Raw genomic sequence first — 22,060 nt, forward strand, 5'->3', positions numbered from 1 at the left:
ACCATTGTCCTCGGAACTTCAAATGGAAGGGCCAGACCTGGCAAAAGGATGGCTATGAGTAGCCAACCATCTCAATGGCCACCTCAAGGACATGCTCCAATTATTCCTCAATATCAACCCCGGCAGGATCAGAAGAATCAAGCACCGTAGTTGTGCCGAAAGTGGAATAGGGTTCATTGGGGGTCTTGTAGAATAGGAACGGGCACTTGCTACATACGTCTTATTCGGTCATTTTAGCAGGACTGTACAGTAAAGATGGGAGCACCACAGCAAGGGAATGTGCAGAAGCCACTGGCCCCGGTGCGAGTCTATTCAATTCACTTGTTCTGGGAGGGCCTGAAGGAGATTCGGATGTGATGACAAGTACCATTTTTATTCTTGGATTTAAGGAACCTGTTTTGTTTGATTCAGGTATCTAGTATGTTTGTAAAACTGTCTAGATTATCAATAAGATCCCTAGAAGTTGGTTTGGAAATAGCTACGGACTCCAGTAGAGAAAACTGTAGTATGTAAGCAAGTAGTTTTTGGGTTCCATTTCATTAGTGAATGACAAAGAAACTAAAGGAAGAATTTTGTGGGAACAACAAATGATTTAGTTTATCGAGGATCGATGATGTTAATTTGTTTATCACTAATAGTATGTTTCATTTGTTTAAGAATTTAATTTATTAGGATATGTTATGGTGGATGATGTTTAGTTTGTTTATAAGAACATTTTTAGTTATTGTGGTGATGTTTAGTTTGTTTATCAAAACATATTTAAGCAATTAGTTTATCAGACTTTGTGTATGATATTTAATTTTTTGTTTATCAGGATTTTGGTACTTCAGAAACTGATTTTATAGATTTTAAAAATTTTGGTTAGACGAAATTAATACAAATAAATTAAATATAATTACTGACTTTCTGGCGCAAGAGCATGTGCCAAGGAGAGCAAACGAACATGCGCCTGGAAGAGCAAACTCTTCCTGGCACATGCCCATGCGCCAAGGAGAGCAAACCCATCCTGGCGCATGGGCATATGTCAGGGAGAGCAAACTCCTGGCATGCATGATGATTCACAATTAGCTAGGAAGTAAATCCTAGCTTCCTAGCGCAACATGCTTCATCCTTGACGCAAATTATTGCGCCAGAATAATTTGGCATGTGTGGTATATACCAGTAACTGCAACTTTTCAAACACTGCATTAGTGGTAACTAAAACTGCCACTAATCAAATGCCAGGAACGTGTTTCCTGGCATCTATTGATACATTCCAAGCATTTAAAAAATGTCAGGAATTGGCATTTTTTTTTTTTTTTTTTTTTTTTTTTTTTTTGTAGTGTTTTTTTGTATGTCTATAATGAGAATATCTCAAGTATTTAAAAAAATAAAAGATAATTTTCATCCTAACGTGATAGATATAGTTTGAATCCTTATAGATATAGAGTCCGTATCCCTTGATCCATATAGAGTTGGTATATATATTTATGTATTTATTTTTTATATATGTAGTAAAAAAATCTTGGTTCCGCCAGTGTCCAATGTCATCATTGCAGCCAATCAATCATTTCTCAGCATCATGGTAACCTGTTGACCACAATCCAGACCCCGAGCTTGCTTCAGATTATGTATGACTTGTTCCTGAAACAACAAAGACAGATGACATATTTCAAGGTAAGAAAAAAAGTGTTTTGGCCGTAAGTGTGTCGCATATTTATAGTGATCTGTGATGTAAATATGCACATATAGTTTTAGAAATGCTAGGCTTACACTCACTCCCCACTCCCATTTACTTACACCTTGACATGGCATCAATGACATGGCATTATCACCATTAAGATATGTTATTTCTACACTTGTTTTACATCTCTACGTCAACGCGGACATGGCTTTTTATTTTTCTTTTTCTTTTTTTGTTTTCTTCTTTGTAAACAAAGATCAACGTTGGGGTCATTTTCCCCAACGCTCTCTCTCTCTTCCCTGAAACCAGCCGGCCGGCCGTTCCTCTCTACCATCGGCACCGTCTCTCTCTCTCTACTACCGGCCATCTCTCTCTCTATGAGGCCGGCTGACCTATTTCACCAGCGCCATGTCCACTGGCCGACCTTCACCTCTGCCGTCATAGATCCGATTCGCCTCTCTCTCTCTCCTGCCGGCGCCCAGATCTGGTTGTAGCCACTCTTCACTGGCATCCTTTTGAGTAGACCTGGGTGTTGGCTGGAGAAAGAGAGAGAGAGAGAGTTGGGGAAAATGACCCCAACCCTGATCTTTGTTTTCAAAGAAAAAAAAAAATCTGATGTAGTAATGCCACGTCAGGGTATAGGTAACTGAAAGTAGAAAGTGGGTGTAAACCTATCATTTCTCATAGGGCTTTGGTATAAATTTACAAATATATCTACAAAAGGTCAAATATTACTGGATATCATCATCCAATGAATTATGGTTTTACAGGGCACAAGTAAACATTACCTGAAAGGCATTCTTCCGACGCCCTCTGAGTAAACAATTTTGAAGATACCTCATTCTCTCATTTGTCTGCAAGTCAATTGGCAACACTACATGACTAATAGGGAAATCAAATAAAGTAATTAGGAGTGTTGTTATTGTCTACCTGCTCTTGGAAGGTCTGGATATACTCCTTAAGCCCTGCAACCGTGCGACAACTTTTCTGGAATGGCTCCCAAATGTCCTATATAGGGGTGTAAACGAGCTGAGCTACTCGCGAGCTTACTCGAGATCGGCTCGAATAAACTCGACTCGTGCTCGAATCGATTATTAAATGAGCTACTCGTGAACACAAAAATTAAACTCGATTATTAAATGATACAAACTCGTATAAACTCGGCTCGACTCGATTAAAGCTCGTGAACCCGCTCGTATAAGGATCGACTCGTTCATTAAGGCTCGACTCGTGTGTATATATATATATTAAAAATAAGTTTTAATTTGTTAATATATAACTTATTTGTATGATATACTATGTGTAAGTATGAATTAAGTAACAAACAAAAATGATCAATAAATATTAATTGGTTATATCAATATGTATATAAAATAGTAAAAGTGAATAATATCAATACTTAATTGTTAATCATATAATCATATGATATAATGACATTCAGATACTTAATCATATGATTCATATTATATTATTCATGTAATATAATACGACTATATGATCATATAATAATATAACATTGTAGCATATGGCATATAATTATTAATTCACTATATCCAATGTTATAACTTATAAGAATTATTATTAGATACTTATGAATCATTATATCACCGTCATAACGTGATCCAAAATCTAAGATCATATGAGTATACAAATAAAATATTAAGTATTTAAATACTTAAATACACTGATTAAGTATGATGTAAGATTTTAAGTATCTAATAATTATTGAGAAATGGTAGGTGTACCAAATTTTTTTACCAAGAGAAGGGTACCAAATGATCTGGAGCTTATTCATTTGAGATGATCAAAACAATTAATAAAAAGAAATGCTATAAGTACCAATGAATAAGCTCTATATCATTTGGTACCCATCTTTAGGTAACAAAAATTTGGTACCTCTATCATTTCTCATAATTATTAATAATACTTAGAGTCTTAGATACAATGATTAGGTATATAGATTTTTTTTTATTTTTTTTTTAACTGAATATATTCCATTATTGCATCTCTGAATAACATTACATCAATATTGATCCTAAACAAAAGTATCTTAGGGACATGGTTGTTCCCTAAAAACAATATTACTAACACTCAGAGGAATGTCCTCCGGCCAACATAAATCCATAAAAATAGAAAAAGCCTCCTTAATTATATACATAAGTATGAATTCATATTAATATGAATTATAATGACACTTTTTAAACTTAATCATATTATTCATATATAATGATAGTGTAATTCAAAATTCTAATTTACAGTTTTGAAACTTAAGTACATATGATATAATTATATTATCCATGTACAATGATAAACTGATTCATATAATCCAAAATTAAGTAATTACGATTATAATCACCAATATGTTAATTATAATCACAAATTAAGTATTATCATTACAATTTAGATCATGTGCTCATATGATCTAAAATTGTTCAATATAATCATTTGATATGATCATATGATTATATAATAATTATCATTGTTAATATTATTAACTCAATATATGATAGTTAATATTTATATTGACAATTGTTACAATTTTCTATCATTAGATACTCAAGAATCATTATATCACATTTTATGATCAAAGATCAAATGATAATACTTTTTTGTTCGAGATCATATGATATGATCATTGGTTATATATATTAAGTATGTAAGTATATAGATTTCGTATATAGATTATGATTAGGTATCTAAATATGAATTGTTGTATAATAATTTATAAATGTATAATTAGAAAATAAGTTATAAGTTTGAGTTCAAAATCACATTATTATAAGAATATGTTCATATAATTACAAATTAAGCTATGAATATTAAACAATTAAGTAGGTGCTCAAAGCAACCTAATCAAATACAATTCAACTAATTGGATCACTTTGGAAGGAAAAAAAAAATGTATTTTAGAATTAAAATCCAAAGTTCATAAGATTATCAAATACAAATTTAATATATTATTGATTTCAAATATTATTTAATATTAAATTGAAATCTTAGAATTACAAAGGATATTGACAAATGTACATATGGGAATGTATTAACCAAATTCACCTAATAAAAAATTTATTTCTCTCTTAAAATTTCACTCAAGTCTCTCTCAAGATTCTCATATTTTTGGCCCTCCCTTAATTTTGTGAAAAGCTTTCCTTTAAAAGTCACAGACCATTTGAAAATTGAACCAAAATTAGAATTTTGAAAATTTATTTCAAAAACTGCATTAATTAAAACCTAAATCCATATCCTTTAATCGCATGAATTAAAGTTCCAAAATTAAAACCGTATTTTTTAATGTCATTAAAAACATTTATATATTTAGTAAAATTCACATTAACCAAATTAAATTATTGTTGATTCCGTAAAAATAAATACAATGTATTATTATTATTATTTTGAAAGTAAATACAATGTATTATTGATTTCAAATATTTGTTGATATTAAATTGAAATTTTAGAATTATAAAAGATCTTAGTAATTGTAAATATGAGAATTGGATTGACCAAATCCACCTAATAAAAAATTAAGATATGATTCATTGTCAACTTTTCACACAACTATCCTATGTGGTAGGAAATCATAGGCTCTTTGAAAAAAAAAAATAAATAAATAAAGTCACAATTATCCTATGATTCCCTGCCACATATGATAGTTGTGTTTTTAGTTGTGTGAAAAGTTGGCAAGAAATTTTATCTTTAAAAAATTTAATTCTCTCTTAAAATTTCACTCAAGATTCTCCTATTTTTGACAATCTTTTAATTTTGCGAAAATCCTCCTTCCAAAAGTTACGGACCCTTGGAAAATTGAACAAAAATTAGAATTTTGAAAATTTATTTAAAAAATTGCATTAATTAAAAACCTTAAACCTAAATCCCTATTCTTTAATCACATGAATTAAAGTCCCAAAATTAAAACCGTACTATTTAATTGCATTAATAACATTCCTTAAAAATCCTATTAACCAAATTAAATTATTGTTAAAATCAAGGTTGAATATAATCCAACGGAAGGTTTTATTTTTTTTAAAAAAAGAAAATAAAGTGTATACTAATTAAAAATTGAGTATTAAATTTTCTGGACTAATGATTTTAATTTATTTTGCTTTATTAAATTTAAGGTAAACACTTTTTTTTTTTGTTTTAATTTTATGATTAATTTAAGTTAATTGTATTTACTAATGAATATTTTTTCTTATTCGAATTGAATTTACCGAGAAAATGGGGAATTATATGCTGTGGCACTCGAACAAAGAAGGCAATGGTTGAACGGTCCAGATGATAACTAAGCTACATTATACAAATCCAAAGGTTGATATTAATTAAAACCATAGCTACCATGTAAGCAATTATACACCTGAGAAAATAACCCCAACTACCCCCATTATGATGCATCGGTCAAATAAAAAGGCAAAGACATGCCTTTGATTACGGGCAATTATTAGGTGAGGTCACTTGCGCCTTATAAAATTGAATGAACGGTCAAAATGATAGGAACTCTACTGGTCTAATAATCCAACGGCTGTTAATCACAAAATTCTGGAAAAATGGTGTAAATATTTTACACCTAGCCGAATTCCAATGCACTCATTTCGTCTGACGAGCCTGAGCATATTTCTTGAACAAGACAAAAGCTTGATTTTTTTAAAAAATAAAAATAAAAAGGAAAGAAGGTTGAATTACGTTAATGCTGGAGTGTTTGGTGCACGCGGATCTGTAAACATGCATCTAACGGACAAGATTTATTTTATTTACATCGTGATTTAGTTAACGGTCTTTACAAGCTCATACTAATGCTGAACTTTATAGCGAAATACACCCAAGTTTTACATGATAGCGCGTCTGAAAACGCAGGTCCCGCCAGGTTAAAACAAATGCAGCCGGTTTGACTTATTTTAACATTTCATTTTCTCCCTTACCCAAAAACAAAAAAAAAAACATTTCCTTCACTCACTTCTTCAGATCTTCTTCTTCATTTTCTTTTATCACTCTCATGCAGAGCCTTTTCTTCTTCTTCATTTTCTTTTACCCGTCCTTCCCAAAACATCAGGCAAAGGTGTTATTCTCAGTCGTTCCGTAGGCTGCCGTCTTTAGCCTTTGGGATGTTTCGGTGTTGGGTGCTGAAGGGGAGGTGCTAGGTGCGTCACTAGCCATTGCGGTAGTCTCGGGCCAGAGAGCACGTCGGGGAAGCCATCACACGCAGTTCACGACCTTTGGGCGGTGGACTCGTACTGTTTGGGTGACAACCGTTTACGATATTGGCTTCAGATCCGTTCCATCAGGCTTGCATTCTATTTTCCCGTCCTTTGCTTTTATGGATTGTGTATGGAATTTGTTCATTTGTTGGTTGGTTCGGGCCGAGCTCGATCCGAGTACTCGAGCTCGGGATCGACCAAAAGGATCGAGCTCGAGCTCGAGCTCGGACAATATATTTCTCTACGCGAGCCGGTCTCGCACAGGATTTTTCAGCTCGTCTCGAGCTCGAGCTCGAGCTCGAGCTTTACTGTTACTTAAACGAGCCGATCCCGGACAGGCAATACCCGCTCAGGATCGGCTCGTTTACACCCCTAGTCCTATACATAGAAATTCAACTATATGTTGTTAGAGAATATATTTCCTATATTAAAAGAAAATATATTAATATAATATTGTACATTACTTACTTTTTATAAGATTGATTGTAATCAGATTTGACGGTAGACTTGATTACCATACTTATTTATATCAATTCTCCTATAAATATGAGTCTTCTGTATTGTAAAATCATCAAGAGAAAAAGAACATAATGTAACCCATTGGACTTTATTAAACAGAACCATGTAAAATCTCTCGTCTGTAATTTTTTTTCATATATATATTTCCAACATGTGACAATGCATAGATTTCATCAGACAAATGCTTACTTGCCTCTATATTTTGTGGTAGAGGAAGCCCTTGAGCCAAAAGTATCTGATCCACTCCAAGAACATTTAGCAGATGCACCTTCCTAGTCGTTATGATGATTTTACTTCCCAATCCAAACCAACTACGTTTTCCAACTAGGTAAAAAAGTTGGTCCAAATCATCTACATCGTCAAGAACAACTAAAACCCGTTTAAAGCATAATTGTTCTTTAATCATGTCCATTCCTCTGGTAACATTTGTTATTGCTATATTTCTTTCTAACAGAATATCAGACAGAAGTTTTTTCTGTAGATAAACTAGGCCATCGGGCTGCTTTGACTTTTGTCCAACACTTGTGAGGAAGCTGCTACCTTCAAAAGTAGAACGGATTTGATCATAAATAGCTTTTGCAATTGCTGTCTTTCCCATTCTGCGTGGTCCACATATCCCTACTATGAGGACATCTTTAGACCCTACTTGCAAGAAGAGACTTAGGTATTCATGGCATGTATCATATCTAAGGGGATAGATGGAAATGTTCAGATTCGTCGGAATTCGTTTGTGTATAATATCTTCAACAACTTGACCAACCAACAGAGATTCAATCCTGGATGTGGTCATCAATATGAAAATTTTAAGCACAAGAACAATCCATGAGTGAACAAATTAAACTTTACGTTAATAGCCATGCATTAACTAGCATATAATAATTGAACAATGTTTCTACTATGAAGAAAAGAAAAGCTGACTCACAATTTACCCTTATAAAAATACATAAATTTGTAGAAATTCTCATAAAATCGTTGTATCAATTCTTGTTTCACCATCTGCTGGTCAAAAATAATAGATATATTGACACTATCTTCAGACTACCTAGTTGGTGGGGATGTTTACAGGAGGAGCATTCCTAATCATGTGAGCAGTGGTAATGCAAAAAAATCAACTAAACACGTCCCCCTGTTAATAATAAAGGCGTTGGGATGTTTACTTTTCTACATTTTGGAAGACATTTCGCATTTCAATTATAAGAAGATTCATGTTTCTAGTCTGGAAGCCCTTTTACCATCATCGATCATGCTACGCCTTCTCCTAAACAAATTACTATATACACTATCAACCCCAATTATTATTTAGACATGAGGAAGTTCATGGGAGGGTGGTGTTCTAGTGAGCTTGTTGGGGCGTATGGGATGAGTTTATGGAAGAATATTATGAAGGGTTTGGAGAAATTTTGTAGTCATAGCAGATTTGAGGTGGAAGATAGCTTTAAGGTTAGATTCTGGCATGATCTCTGGTGTGGGGATTACGTGAAATTTTCTAGAGATGCCATTCAATTGAATGTGAGTTTTCCTAGAGTGGCTCATGATTAGGAGATCGATGTCTTTACCTCGTTTTTCAGGATGTTGTATCTAGTGAGAATGAGACGGGAAGGGGGGCGATAAGTTGTGGTGGGTCCCATCCAAAAGATGGTTATTTGGTATTAAATTTTTCTACAGTGTCATGAGTTGTAATGGCAAACAAAGGTCCCTCTGAGTGTGGCTTTTTCTATTTGGTTGATGGCCCTAGGAAAGATCTTTACTATGGACAATCTCCAGAAGCAGCGCATCATTTTGGTTGATAGGTGTTGTATGTGTAGAAGGAATGGGGAGTCCGTGAACCATCTTCTTCTTCATCATGAGGTTGCTTGTACCACTTGGAATGTTTTCTTCAATCAATTTGGGTTATCTTTTGGGTTATGCCTATATGAGTAGTTGACTTGTATGCTCGTTAGTGGACTGCAAGCAGTACTCGGAATGCTGTTGTGTGAAAAAAAGTGTCTTCGTGCCTTTTATGGTATCTATGAAGGAAAATAAATGATGATATAAGCTTCGAGGACGGTACGATGACTTTTTCTTCTTTTTTTTTTTGTTCCTATTAACTAGGTGGCTTCTCTTATATATTTTCTATCTATTTGGGTCGCATCACTTTTTAATGAAATTTAGATTCCTTAAAAAAAAAAAAAAAAAACTATTTTGACATCTCGGTTGAATTTAAGATAACATATATACGCCTTTTTATATGAGCAGGACTTTGTTCATTGTCTAGAGGCAGAATTGGTGCTCCTCCAAAGTCCAAAGTTGTCATGTAACTAGCAATGGGGCTAACTAATTTAGCATAAAGCTAAAGCCAGGAAAAGGTTGCCTATAAAAGTTTCTCAAGGAATCTAAAAAAAAAAAAAAGTGGTTGAAAATTTAGATAACAAAAACTGCTTTACTTTTAAAGGATTAATGTAGTTTAGGTAATAATAATAATAAATAAATAAATAAAAAAAATCTAACAATTTGAGACAACAAAAATACTAAATTTAAACTATGTAAACAATAGATTGACAATTCAAACTCAAACCAAGTCACAAGAGGAGTATAAAGTATAATTTTTGTTTCAAGTTAAAATATCATACATGGACAAGCTTTTTTATTTTTTTTTTTATTTTTTGATAAGTAAGAGATACATGGACAAGCTTGTTGAATTGCAAACAACAACAATGGTGGTTCTGAGGGGTAATGAATAATCAGTCAGACCATTGTTGGTGGTGGAGTTCTCAATGGTAATGGATGCATTTTTTGGCAATATTTTCGTCGCAGTTGTTACTTGCCTAATTCTCAAACCGCTCAAGCTCATCATATCAATCCAACACCTATTTTTCCAATACCTTATTCCCATTTTGCAACCACAAAAAATTTCAAGACTTGAACTTATTCCATCCATGGATGCCTCAAATTGCAATGGTGTATCTTACGCCAAAAACTAAAATAGGGATCTTTGTGTTACTTACGAGTTAACAATTTTTGACATGATCATTAAACTTAATACTAACCTAACATAAAATTAATAAGTTAGGATTTAGTGGTCTAAGTCGTTTGATTAAGTGAGTTGAATTAGAGTTGATTTATATATTTTTATACTCGTGTCTAGACACGAACCAAACCCAACACACGATATAAAGGCAGTCAACTTTTAACTAAATCAGCAAATCCGACAATAATCCAACACAAAATTATTGACTTAGAATCGATGGTTTTGACCCGTTTAATTTCCAACTTAAAAGTAGCAAGGAGGGGTTAGGTGGTAGGGAAATGGAGGAGTACCTGGGGCTAACGCGATGATCCCAGCCGCATAAATTGGCTGCTTGCGTAAGAGCATCCACCCACCTTCTCCGCCAGAAGCCTCCAACCCTTTGAATGCCGGCTACCTTAGCAGCGTAACCCCTTTGTTTTCTAATATCAGAGGGATCCACGTCATAGAAAATGGGCAAGACGATCATCCCCCACTTCTCCCTGCACTCTAAGATCATTACAAGCTCTTCAAGGCACCAACTGGAGCAGAGGTATTCTTTAGAGAACAAAACTATCGAGATTTTTGACATCTTAATAGTCTCTTTCAGATCTTCTCCAAGATCAGTTCCTCTTTGATTTCCTCGGAGCTCCTTCTTGTCTTTGAAGGTGGGCACTCCACGCGCGGCCAAAGATTTTTCCACCATGTCTGTAATGTACTTGCGGGGGTCTTCGCGTTGAACACTAAAGTAGATGTCATGGAGTCTGCTAGAGGTCGAAGATGATACGGCCATGGAAAATAGGCAAGCTAGAGCTCAACAATGGATATGAAAAGAGTAATTACTGAATACCAACTAAAGATACAACTTCTCATTCTACTACTTTTTGAATAAATTAAGGTAAGGATACCTTACCACATAAGTAATGTGATAAAAAATTATATCTTTAAGTGATATTTAATCATTAATCATATGAAAATTAACCACAATAGGTTGATCGAGTCGTAAAAACTGGGGCTCTTAGGACGATTGCTGAGTTCTCGAGTTTAAATTTTTTTTATTTTTTTTATTTTTAGCCAGTCACTATTTTTAAATTTTTATTTTTTAAAAATAAATTAAGATAAAAAATCACCTAGCCTTATCACGTCAACAAAATAATAAAAAATTATATCTTTAAATAACGTTGAATCATTACTCCAGCAAAATAAGCACATGAGATATCTTTGTAAAAAAAAAATAAAAAACAATGGATACGAAACTTATTATTTATTTTTTTTCATTTTTCAGACAGCTACTTCACTTTGCGCTTTTATTCCTTTCCTCTCGGCTTTTTTGAAATTTTATTCGTTTGGTGTGTTGTCGGGGTCCGTGTGGAATAAATTTGAGTATTTTTTTAATTCAGTGTGGTCATTCTTGCCGACATTGCCTTGACTAAAGGCAAGAAAATCCAAGTTGAACAGGTCCTACGTACAGAAGACAAGACAAAAAGAAAGGAAAAATAATAACGGACAAAACGTACGTAGAAAAGCTAATAATTGAAAACTGAGATATTAAACTATTTATCTTAAAAGATAAATTTATACGAAGGTATGAATATAATTATTTAAATTTTATTTTAATAGTTAAAAAAGTTCACATATTTTTTTTAAAATTATTACATAATTAATAATATTCTTCTAAACTTTTAACTGTGACAAGATTTTCTTTAAATTATCAAAAATTATCAATGTCTCTCAACAAAAAATAAAAAAAGACAAATATCCTAAAATTGTTTTAATAGGACAAACACACCTTTTCAAATTCAAAAAAAAAAAAAAACCTTTTAATTTTTTTCTTTAAAAAAGTAAAATTTTAAAATTTTTTATTATTTTTTTTAAAATTTATTATGAATATTTTTGTCAGGACAATTTTTGTTAATTTGAATAGACATTATTCTAAATAAAAGTTTGGAGGAACATGTCACTCGAATGATATTTTGAAGGGTATATAAATTTTTTTCTTTAATATTTTTTTAACGTGTGAAATAAAAGATAAATAACGAAAATAGAATTTAAGTTTAGGATCTCTTCTTTACTACCACGTAAAATCATTATGTACCTTTAAAACTCAAGCTTATAAAATTAAAGAAGTTTTAATCTTTTAATTTCTAATTAAAAAAAAAAAACCAAATCTTTGAAGGAAGTTGTGTGTAATTACATTCTTATATTAGGTGTATGACATATAAAACGAGTTTGTGGTGTAATTTTGGAACTTGGAAGGTGGAGAGGAGTGATTATGGGCCGTTTGGTAAGTAATTGTGTTGTAAAATATTTGTGTGTTTTATAGTAAGGGTCCGTTTGGGTTTGCGATTTCAAAAAGTGCGATTTAAAATCACGATTTTAAAATGTGCGATTTGAAAAAAAGTGATTTTTAAAAACGTAGTTAAGCGTTTGGCAAAATCGCAGTTTAGCATTTAAAATCACAAATTAGTCTTTAAAATTCTGCGTTTTCAAAAAAGCACCATCTTACCTGCGATTTGAAAAGGTATATTTTCTGCGTTTTCAAATCGCAATTTTTAAAAACGCAGTTCCTAAACGATTTATGTTTTGCGATTTGTTTTAAAATCTCACTTATTGTCTACGAAATCGCAATCCCAAACGCACCCTAAGAAGTGATTAATGTGATATAAAATTTGAGAATGTTTTATAGAAAAGTGAAAAAGTTTTGTTTTGTAGTGAGTTTTTTTTATTTGAATAATAATAAAATATGATTGATGTGTTATAAGAAGTGTAAAAAAATTAAATTGTTTTTTATTTTTTTTATTTTTTAAAAGAACTGAAAAGAAAAAGAGGAGGGAGTCGAGAATGGTTTGTCAACGAGACCTATGCCAGCAGAGCTGCAACTTCAAATCTTCAATTGTGTCATCCACTCTGCTCCACATCTATGGCGTTCACAAGGGTATACTCGTCATCCTTCTCCTTCTTGTCCGCCGTCACAAGGTGCAGGCATGACGTGTTCTTGAGCTTCAGAGGCGAAGACACCCGCCACAACATCACGCCGCAGCTACACAGGGCCTTGGAGGCGGCAGGCATTCCAACCTTCAAAGACGACGTCAACCTCCACAAAGGGGGAGAGATCGCGTCTGAGCTGCTAAAAGCCATCCAAATGTCGAGGATTGCCGTCATTGTCTTCTCAAGAAACTATGCGAATTCGGGGTGGTGCCTCGACGAGCTGGTGAAGATTGTAGAGTGCAAGAACCAAGCTGGGCAGCTGCTTCTGCCTATCTTTTACGATGTTGATCCTCTTGACCCTGGGAGTTTTGTGGAAGCGTTTGCCACACATGAAGAGCGTTTCAGGGGAGGGAATTTAGCCGAAAGCAAGCTGGAGAAGTGGAGGGCAGCTTTGACAGAGGCTGCTACTCTGTCTCAAGGATGGGATTTGCAGAATGTTGCCAGCTGGTACTTCTTTATCAATTTCCATGCATATTTATATTTTCCTCTGTTTGCTGGGGCAAAGCTAGTGGTTAGATCTTTTATATTACAGAAGATTTGAAATACATACAACTAGATGATAATCTACACTCTAATCTGTTGAAGTGGGGGGTTTTAAGGACATGATGTCCACTCCTTTAATCCAGGGAACCAACTGAGAGCATCATGCAGCAAATCAAGCTGCAGATAATGAGGAGGACCAATAGTTTGAAAATAAACCTGTTGTATTGATTTGAATACTTGAATGATAATCTACAATCTAATCTGTTGAAGTGGGGGGTTGAAGGTGAAGTTAAATGCTTGTTTTGTAGAAGTTGTGCATTGAATGTAGAGACCATTTGTTTACTATACCTACTGATTGGGATGAGAGATTCTAAGGAAAGGAATGAAGGAATGGCGGGGTTCTACAGTTTATACTATTTGGAGGTATAGGAATGATATGAAACATGGGAACCAAATATATTCTGAAGAAAAAACCTTGCAAAAATATGTTGGCAGGTTAGGACTAGAATTGTGGGAAAGGGGAAATTTAAGAAAAATGAAGAAAATGTGGCCATTTGTAATAATTGGGGCATCTCTCTAAATGTTCTGACTTTAGAATGGAAGTTGGGGTATCTGATTGCTGTTGGATGCTTAGAGCTACTGTTATGTTGCTGCTGAATTGTATTGTGTCTGCTTGTTTGCGGCTGGCATAGAAGTTGGGGGATTGGAATACTTTTTGTATCGTAGCAGTTGAAGAGTGCTGTCAGTACTCTCTGCTCTGGTTGCAGGTTTTTAGTTGATGTGCTTTGCTGTTAGTTTCTGTTGTTTTTTATTTTGAATTTTAGTTGCTCTTATACTGAGTAGTTTGTTGATTTAGAGTGTTTAATCTCAGACAGTGTGGTTTTCTGGCTGTTTTGGGCTGGATGTTGGTTGTAGCAAGATGTTTTGATGGCAACTGGGGTTCTAGCATTTTTCTGCTAGAGCGTGTTGTATTCTTTGTTTTGTTAATAGAAATTCATTCATCCAACAAAAAAAAAATCTACAATCTAATCTACAATGTACAACTAACTAAATTCAAATATGAAATTCAAAAATTACAACTCTAACAATATGATCCTGTTATCTCGACATATGAAGCTCATTTGAAGATATATATCATTTACTGTTGAGCTGGCTGTGCTGAGTTGTGTTTGATCTGTGTCTAGCTCTGCCTCATCCAAGTGTGGCTGCTGCTTAACACACTCTCCATATTAATTGACAAATTTATGGATGCAGTTTTCTTATTAGAGTATATCCCCCGATGCGTTTTCTGTTGTAGCTCAATGATGTTTACAATGTTTTGGTTTTGGTCAAATTTGGCAGGCATCAGTCAAAATTCATCAAGGAAATTGTGAAACATGTTATGGGAAGACATCAAGATGCGCACATGAGTGCTTCGATCTTCCCGCCTAGAATGGATTCTGGTAAAGAGTACCTCAATCTCTTGTTAACTGTCATATCGGATGATGTTCTCATAATAGGCATCTGTGGAATGGACAAAACATCGATTGCCAAAGCTGTTTATAATCAAAATTTTCTGAGATTTGAAGGCAGCAGTTTCCTTTCCAATGTAAGCACAATTGCAGAAGAACCAGGTGGACTACTTGCTTTACAAAAACATTTCCTTTCTGATATCCTAATGGAAGACAATTTGAACATAGACAACGTCGAAAGAGGAACCGCAATGATAAAAAAGGAACTTGGCAGCAAAAGAATCCTTGCAGTTCTTGATGATGTGAACAAGTTGGAACAATTAAATGCACTTGCTAGCTGGCCTTGTGAACAAGTACTCAATTGCTTAATGTACTTGAAGTCGATGATGTCTATGGAGATGAGGGCATACAGGTGAGTGAGTCCGTTCTTTGTGGTTTATTGGCTGAAACAGCATGAGCATTTCTCATGAAATTTATGGTATGCAGGTCATAGAGAATCAGTTTAGGCAGAACCTTCAAACGATTGAAGATCTCATGCAACTAATCCGGAGGTCCCATGCCCAGGTATAGCTTTCTTTCACAAGGCCAGCTAGCTATCCCAAAAATAAAAATAAAAACTCACCTAATTGCTTCCAAATGTAGGCTTATGAAACAGAAATGTCCCTCATTGCTGAGATAGAAAGAGAGCAAAGGAAGAGCACCACTAAGGTACGTATGGTTCTCTTTTTCAAAGTCAGGGCCCGGTTTGTTTCAGCGTAAAATATTTTTTTGTCTAAAAGCTAAAAACATTTTTTTGAAAAAAAAAAAAAAAAGAATGGCTACTTTTTGCTGTTTGTTTGCAACTTTAAAAATGGTTCGAAAAGTATTTTCCAGCATTTGGCTCGTGTGGAAAATTGCCAAATATCCCTTATATTTTCATATAATTTGAGAAGTTGTGAGGAAGAGAGAAATGACGAAGAGGAAATGAGGAGGAAAAGAGTGTGTAAGATTAGAAGGCTTTTGGGAGTGAGATTGAAATTCAATGCGATTGCATGGCCATCTTGCTTGCAATTTGGGTAGGCAATTGTGAAAGGGTCCTTGTAGGGCCCATTTGGACAGATCAAGATCTATTCGGGCAAGTAAGTCCTATAACATAAAGAGCTCTCTCATAATTGCCTGTCCGAGGGGTGTGGGAAAGGTGCAAAAAATGGTTTACGCAAGTAAGAAGTGTAAACCATTTTACGCCTCGTAAAGGTTATTTTCCTGGGTTATCTGAAAATATTTTCTGGTTGGCAAAAGAATATTTTATGGAACGGGCCTCCCATTGCTAAGAAGTATAACAGTGGCAGAAGATCTGATCTTACTTGACTTTGCCCTTTGTAGGCACAAATTATTGCCGACTTACAACAAAGTGTGGATCAAACATTGGCTTCAACTGCACTCATGTCAACAACAAATGTCATGATGCACGGAATGGAAGGCCAAGGCTGTGGGGATGAGATTGTTGGTGATTTTGAGTGTCGAAAGGAGATGATAAGTGGGAATGTTTTTGTGGACGAGGAAGGGGAAATGAGCATTCCTCTCCATATTGCATCCCTGGATTTGGTGAAGGGAGGAATAGAGATGAGACAGCAGAAATGTTCTGCATTGAGTATCCGAGGAATGTTGGAGTATGAGTATGGACAACACCAACAAAGTGGGGAGTAGGATATGTTTCATTTAACTATGTGTATACTTCTTGGTATTTAAGGTTGTTTGTCTTCATTCTTCTTGCTTTTAGGATTTTCTTCGAAAAATAGTCTTTTTTGTTTAGATATCTCTCTTGTATATTTCTTATGTACTCGGGATGTGCTTGTTCACTTTTTGTAAAATTTTGACTATTTATCAAAAAAGTTCAGCGTTTTAGAAAAGTTTTGAGCTCTTAGCCTTTCTACTTGTAGAGTATGATTTTAGTAACATATTGAATTTTATTGGTATTAAAGGACTACAACTGCATAATTCGAATTAATGATAAGATTAACAAGGTTGTAGCAGCTTATAGGGTTAAGTCTCTTTTGTATACTTTTCGTGTATGAGGGTTTAGCCTTTTTTTTTTCTCAATAAGATCTGAATTATTTATAATAATAATAAAATTATAAGTTTAACAATTTTAGATTTTCGAACATGATGTTGGGTGGCCAAACCACTCCTTTGAGTGGTTCAGCTGCCCCCAACACACACCAAAAGGTCATCTTCCAATTTATTTCTCTTTTTGCATTGTTGTCACGATTTAGATTGTTCATTTCCAAAAAATTGTTATTGCACCTTCAAATTGGAATATCTCTTTATCCTATTTATCTTTAAATATTTCTAACTTGGAATTTTCTTGATTCCCATCTAGATAAGAAGTTCCATAATAGGTCTATTTTTATAGTCTCTTTAATGTGGAATTCATCCTTTGGTTTTTTTCTTTTCCATTCATTCAGATCTCTTCTGTTTCGTAAATTTTGTCTGGATCTCTCCTTTTCTTCCGAAAAAGATTAAGGAGAAGGATCTTCTTTAGTGAATTTATCTTATTTCTGTTTAGTCCCCTTCGTTTCAAAAGTTGTTTCTATTTCTACATGTTTCTTTCTCACTTTTAGTTATTACATGGGATCTCAATCCGTAAGGAACCACCATAATAGGCTAGTAGTTAACACTACTGAGTGCCTTTATAATCCACCCACCTAACTAACTTTTTAGGGTATCACAACAACTACCATCTCTCTCATAACCGACCACTCACGAGTCACAATCAACTAGTGGCATATAAAAAAAGGAAAAATATAAAATCAATCCATGTGGTTGGCTTAAATTATAAATCGCTCTGTCGTATCAATGTGAATTCAAAGGTCCTTGGAGTATGTCAAAAAAACAGTTTAGTCCCTAAAGTCAAATTCCATTAAAGCATTTGACAAATTCTGTTAGGTGCTACGTTAGCACCAATAAAAAGACAACGTGTGTCACTCTTAATATATATATATATATAACTTAAAAAAATATTATTATTTTTTTTAAAAAAAAAAAAAAGAAAAGAAAAAAGAAAGGGGTGGCTGCCAGTTGGGCAACCACCTCTTTTGGAATGGCCGCACGCCACCCCGACAACCTCTAGTTGTGGCACGTGGCCACCCCAGAGGTGTGAGTGGCCTTCGACCACCCCTAAATCAAGCTAGTACGTGGTGGTCGTGCGCCACCCCCAACTACCTTTGGTGGTGGCTTGCGACCCCAAAGGGAACCGGCAGCCACCCCTTTCATATTTTCTTCTTCTTCTTCTTCTTCTTTTTTTTTTTTTTTTTTTTTTTTTTTTTTTTTTTTTTCCATTTTGTTTAAAATAATTTTTTATTTGTGTATATTTATATATATATTTTTATTAAGAAGAGTATGTGTTGTCCTTTTATTAGCGCTGACGTGACACCTAACAGAATTTAACTCCAAAGATTAAATTGCTTTTTTGGCATACCAAAAGAACTTTTGAATTCATTTTAATACGACATTGAACAATTTATAATTTATGCTAACTACAAGATTGAATTTACATTTTTTTTCCTATAAAAACGAAAGATGGATATAGATACTTAACAAAAATTTCACTTTATTCAGCCACATTAAACTGTCATAGGCCGAGTCCAATTAAACAAATGGCATAAATCAATCATACACATGCAACTAAGTGCACAAAATGCAGTAGATCCCTACGTCTTACGGTTGTATTCTTTTTTCAATTTTTTTTTTCAGCCCCTTTTCACAATCTCCATGTATCATGAGTTCGCAATGTCACCGTCAAATTATCAAAAATTACAATGCAGGTATTTTATTTTTCAGCCCCTTTTCACGATCTCAATGTATCACGAATTCGCAATGTCCCTACCAAATTATTAAAAGTTGCAATATATGTATTCTATTTTTCAACCCCTTTTAATTTCACTCTTTCATTAAGATTTTTTTGTTAAATCTTAACGGAAGATGTCAAAATAACCAAACTGCCCCAATTTTTTTTTTTTAAAAAAAAGTGAATATTCTCCTTGGGTCAGTTGGTTTGAGACGAATTGGGAACGAATACTTGGTTGCTTCTAACGTGCTTGAAATTGGGTGGTTCTTTGGGCTACAGTTTGGGTACCAAATGGCTCATTAACTAGGTTGACAGAGCTATGGAATTCCCCATCAATCTACAATATCTATCGAGACGATGATAAACCTTCGGAGATTTTTTTTTTTTTTTTTTTTTCGCGACAGTCCTTTTGAAAATATTTCTTAAAGCTACTTAACGAAACAGGACGTAAAACATGATTTAGGAGAACAGAAAACTAGAAGAAAAAGCAAAATCCAAATATTTCATCCAAGCATTATCTTTCGTCGAAATAAAAGTAAGATGGTAAGTTATACTGTAAGAAAACGCAATGTAGCTGAAACAAAATTATTACAAATCAATTGGGAAGAGAAGGGGGTGTGCAAGAAGAGCGCCAAAAAGGAGAGGAATCATCATCAGGTGCACAAGCATATCAAGCACCTCATATTTTCTAGAGAATTCTCAAAGCCTGACACAAATAGAACTCAATTCACACAGCATTGACATGCCAATGCCCTTTCTCAAATCATCAAAATATCTGGCAAATGGCTTTGTACTTCACTTTATCCCAAGGAAAGACATTGGTCCAAACAAGGAAACAGACGATGTTAGCACCACGTCTTTTTTTTTTTTTGATAAGTAAAATATATTCAAAAGGCGCAAAGGGGTGCAACCCATAGTACACAGGACGTATACATGAAGCCCTTAATTCAAAGAAAAAAGAGAGCACATATCTATAAAATCAAAATAAGAACACTCATGCATAAACTGAAATTTCTCTCTTCACGTAAACAACGTTTGTAACATCATTCTTTTCAAATGCATCAAATTAGTCTCACAATCTTCAAAACAACATGCATTTCGTTTCGTCCATACACACCACATCAAACACAATGGAGCCATGCGCCAAATCGATATCAATGTCTGATTACCCTTTTGCCCCCCTCCAACTCCCCAACATATCTTTCACAGACCGCGGCATTACCCACTCCACCCCAAACATTTGCAGAATCATCCTCCATAATTCTGTAGCCACCATACAATGCAGAAACAAGTGGTCAATGGACTCTCCAGGAATCTTACACATAAAACACCACTCTATCACAATAATGTTTATCTTTCGTAAATTATCCAAAGTTAAGATTTTCCCTAAAGTTGCCATCCACACAAAGAAAGCCACTCTCGGGGGGACCTCAACTTTCCAAATACTTTTCCACGGAAATGAAGACTGAATAGGACTAGATAAAACCTTACAGTAAGACTTTACCTCAAATGATTTCTTTCGCACTGGAATCCAATACATTTTATCATCTCCCTCACTTCTAACTTTAAGAGTATACAACATCTCAAAAAATCTACTAATCGCTTCCACCTCCCAATCATGAACTGGGCGAAAAAAAAAATATTCTACAGAATTGTGTCATTTTGTCTCTGCATATTCTCCTCTACCCAAGCATCCTTGCCTCTAGCAATGAGAAACAATTTTGGAAAAAGAGTCTTCAAAGGAATCTCCCCACACTACACATCATGCCAAAACAAAACTTTCGAACCATTCCCTATCTCATATCTCACATGAGTTACAAAAGCATCCCATCCCCTCCTAATACTCTTCCAAACTCCAAAACCAAAAGAACCCCCAACCTCCTTAGAGCACCAACCACCCCTCATACTTCCATATTTGAAATCCACCACCTTTCTCCAAAGAGCATCCCTCTCCAAAGCATATCTCCGTAACCATTTACTCATCAAAGCTTTATTAAACAAAACCATATTTCTCACTCCTAGTCCCCCCAAAGCCTTTGAAGAACAAATTGTATGCCAATTAACCAAATGAAATTTAAATTCATCTCCAATACCACCCCAAAGGAAGTCTCTCTGAAGTTTTTCCAAACGATTTGGCACTCCCACTGGAATAGGGAAGAGAGACAGAAAATACGTAGGTAAACTTGAAAGAGTACTATTGATCAAAGTTAACCTCCCACCTTTAGATAAACACAACCTCTTCCACCCCGCTAATCTAGCGTCCATCTCCTCAATAATGCTATTCCACATATGAGCATCTTTATACTTAGCACCCAATAGAAGACCCAAATACTTTATCGGAAGTGAGGCCACACCACACCCAAGAATATTGGCTAACTCCTCCACATTCCCTACCTCACCTACTGGAACCATCTCAGATTTAGACAAATTAATTCTCAAGCCCGAAGCTGCTTCAAAACAAAGCAGTAAACACCTCAAGTCTCGAATCTGGTCAGCAATAGGATCACAAAAGATCAACGTATCATCTGCAAATAATAAATGGGATACCATCATAGCATCTTGCGTACTCGATCCCACTGAGAACCCTGACAGGCGCCCACTATCCACCGTCGCAAATATCATCCGACTGAACGCCTCCATCACCAACACAAACAAAAGCGGAGACAAAAGATCCCCTTGTCGAAGACCTCGTTAGCTACGAATAATCCCTGAAGGCGACCCATTGATATTTATGGAAAAACAAACAGTAGAAATACGATGAGCAATCCAGCCACGCCATCTCTCCCTAAAACCACATCTCTTCAAAACATAAAGCAGAAACTCCCAACTTACATGATCATACGCCTTCTCCAAATCCAACTTACAAATAATGCCCGGAGTTCCAGATCGAATCCTGCTATCCACGCATTCATTGGCCACCAAAACAGAATCCAATATTTGCCTCCCCTTCAAAAAACT

At 34.7% G+C, this 22,060-nt stretch overlaps 3 protein-coding genes across 6 annotated transcripts; 2 read left to right on the forward strand and 1 right to left on the reverse strand.

Moving 5' to 3' along the window:
• Window positions 1-1,358: 1,358 nt before the first annotated feature.
• On the reverse strand, window positions 1,359-11,190 carry LOC133861014 (disease resistance protein RPV1-like). 4 transcript variants are annotated; one of them, XM_062296707.1, is made up of 5 exons: window positions 10,669-11,190; window positions 7,565-8,147; window positions 2,594-2,671; window positions 2,452-2,517; window positions 1,359-1,623 (listed from the first exon to the last, which is right to left on the reverse strand). In XM_062296707.1, the coding sequence occupies exons 1-5, from the start codon at window positions 11,145-11,147 to the stop codon at window positions 1,543-1,545; spliced, it is 1,287 nt and encodes a 428-aa protein (XP_062152691.1). In that variant the 5' UTR covers window positions 11,148-11,190; the 3' UTR covers window positions 1,359-1,542. The 4 variants fall into 4 exon arrangements, 2 of the variants coding, with proteins under 2 accessions (XP_062152691.1, XP_062152692.1); XR_009898944.1 differs by having other exon boundaries at window positions 1,589-1,623; window positions 2,452-2,537; XR_009898945.1 differs by having other exon boundaries at window positions 1,589-1,623; window positions 2,452-2,537; window positions 7,561-8,147.
• Window positions 11,191-13,211: 2,021 nt separating this feature from the next.
• On the forward strand, window positions 13,212-15,614 carry LOC133860345 (disease resistance protein RPV1-like; the record flags this gene model as incomplete). The annotated part of the gene is made up of 2 exons (XM_062295971.1): window positions 13,212-13,789; window positions 15,167-15,614. Coding segments are annotated over exons 1-2 (963 nt in total), but the record flags the coding sequence as incomplete, so codon positions are not given.
• A 23-nt stretch (window positions 15,615-15,637) lies between these two features.
• Window positions 15,638-17,165, forward strand: LOC133860982 (uncharacterized). The gene is made up of 4 exons (XM_062296671.1): window positions 15,638-15,688; window positions 15,763-15,840; window positions 15,919-15,984; window positions 16,639-17,165. Exons 2-4 carry the CDS (start codon window positions 15,811-15,813, stop codon window positions 16,960-16,962), a joined length of 420 nt encoding a protein of 139 aa, XP_062152655.1. The 5' UTR covers window positions 15,638-15,688; window positions 15,763-15,810; the 3' UTR covers window positions 16,963-17,165.
• The last annotated feature ends 4,895 nt before the right edge of the window (window positions 17,166-22,060 follow it).

Source organism: Alnus glutinosa, chromosome 2, assembly GCF_958979055.1.
Source record: "Alnus glutinosa chromosome 2, dhAlnGlut1.1, whole genome shotgun sequence".
NCBI classification, from domain to species: domain Eukaryota; kingdom Viridiplantae; phylum Streptophyta; class Magnoliopsida; order Fagales; family Betulaceae; genus Alnus; species Alnus glutinosa.

Bases quoted from the DNA above. Each gene is read 5' to 3' on its own strand.
- LOC133861014 (XM_062296707.1), bottom strand. From the start codon at position 11,147: ATGGCCGTATCATCTTCGACCTCTAGCAGACTCCATGACATCTACTTT. The intron at 2,672-7,564 runs GCAAGTAAGCAT...ACCCCTATATAG, and splicing joins CTCTACCACAAAATATAGAG to GACATTTGGGAGCCATTCCA. The intron at 1,624-2,451 runs GTAATGTTTACT...TTGTTGTTTCAG, and splicing joins GTCGGAAGAATGCCTTTCAG to GAACAAGTCATACATAATCT.
- LOC133860982 (XM_062296671.1), top strand. From the start codon at position 15,811: ATGCAACTAATCCGGAGGTCCCATGCCCAG. The intron at 15,841-15,918 runs GTATAGCTTTCT...TTCCAAATGTAG, and splicing joins TCCGGAGGTCCCATGCCCAG to GCTTATGAAACAGAAATGTC. The intron at 15,985-16,638 runs GTACGTATGGTT...TGCCCTTTGTAG, and splicing joins AAAGGAAGAGCACCACTAAG to GCACAAATTATTGCCGACTT.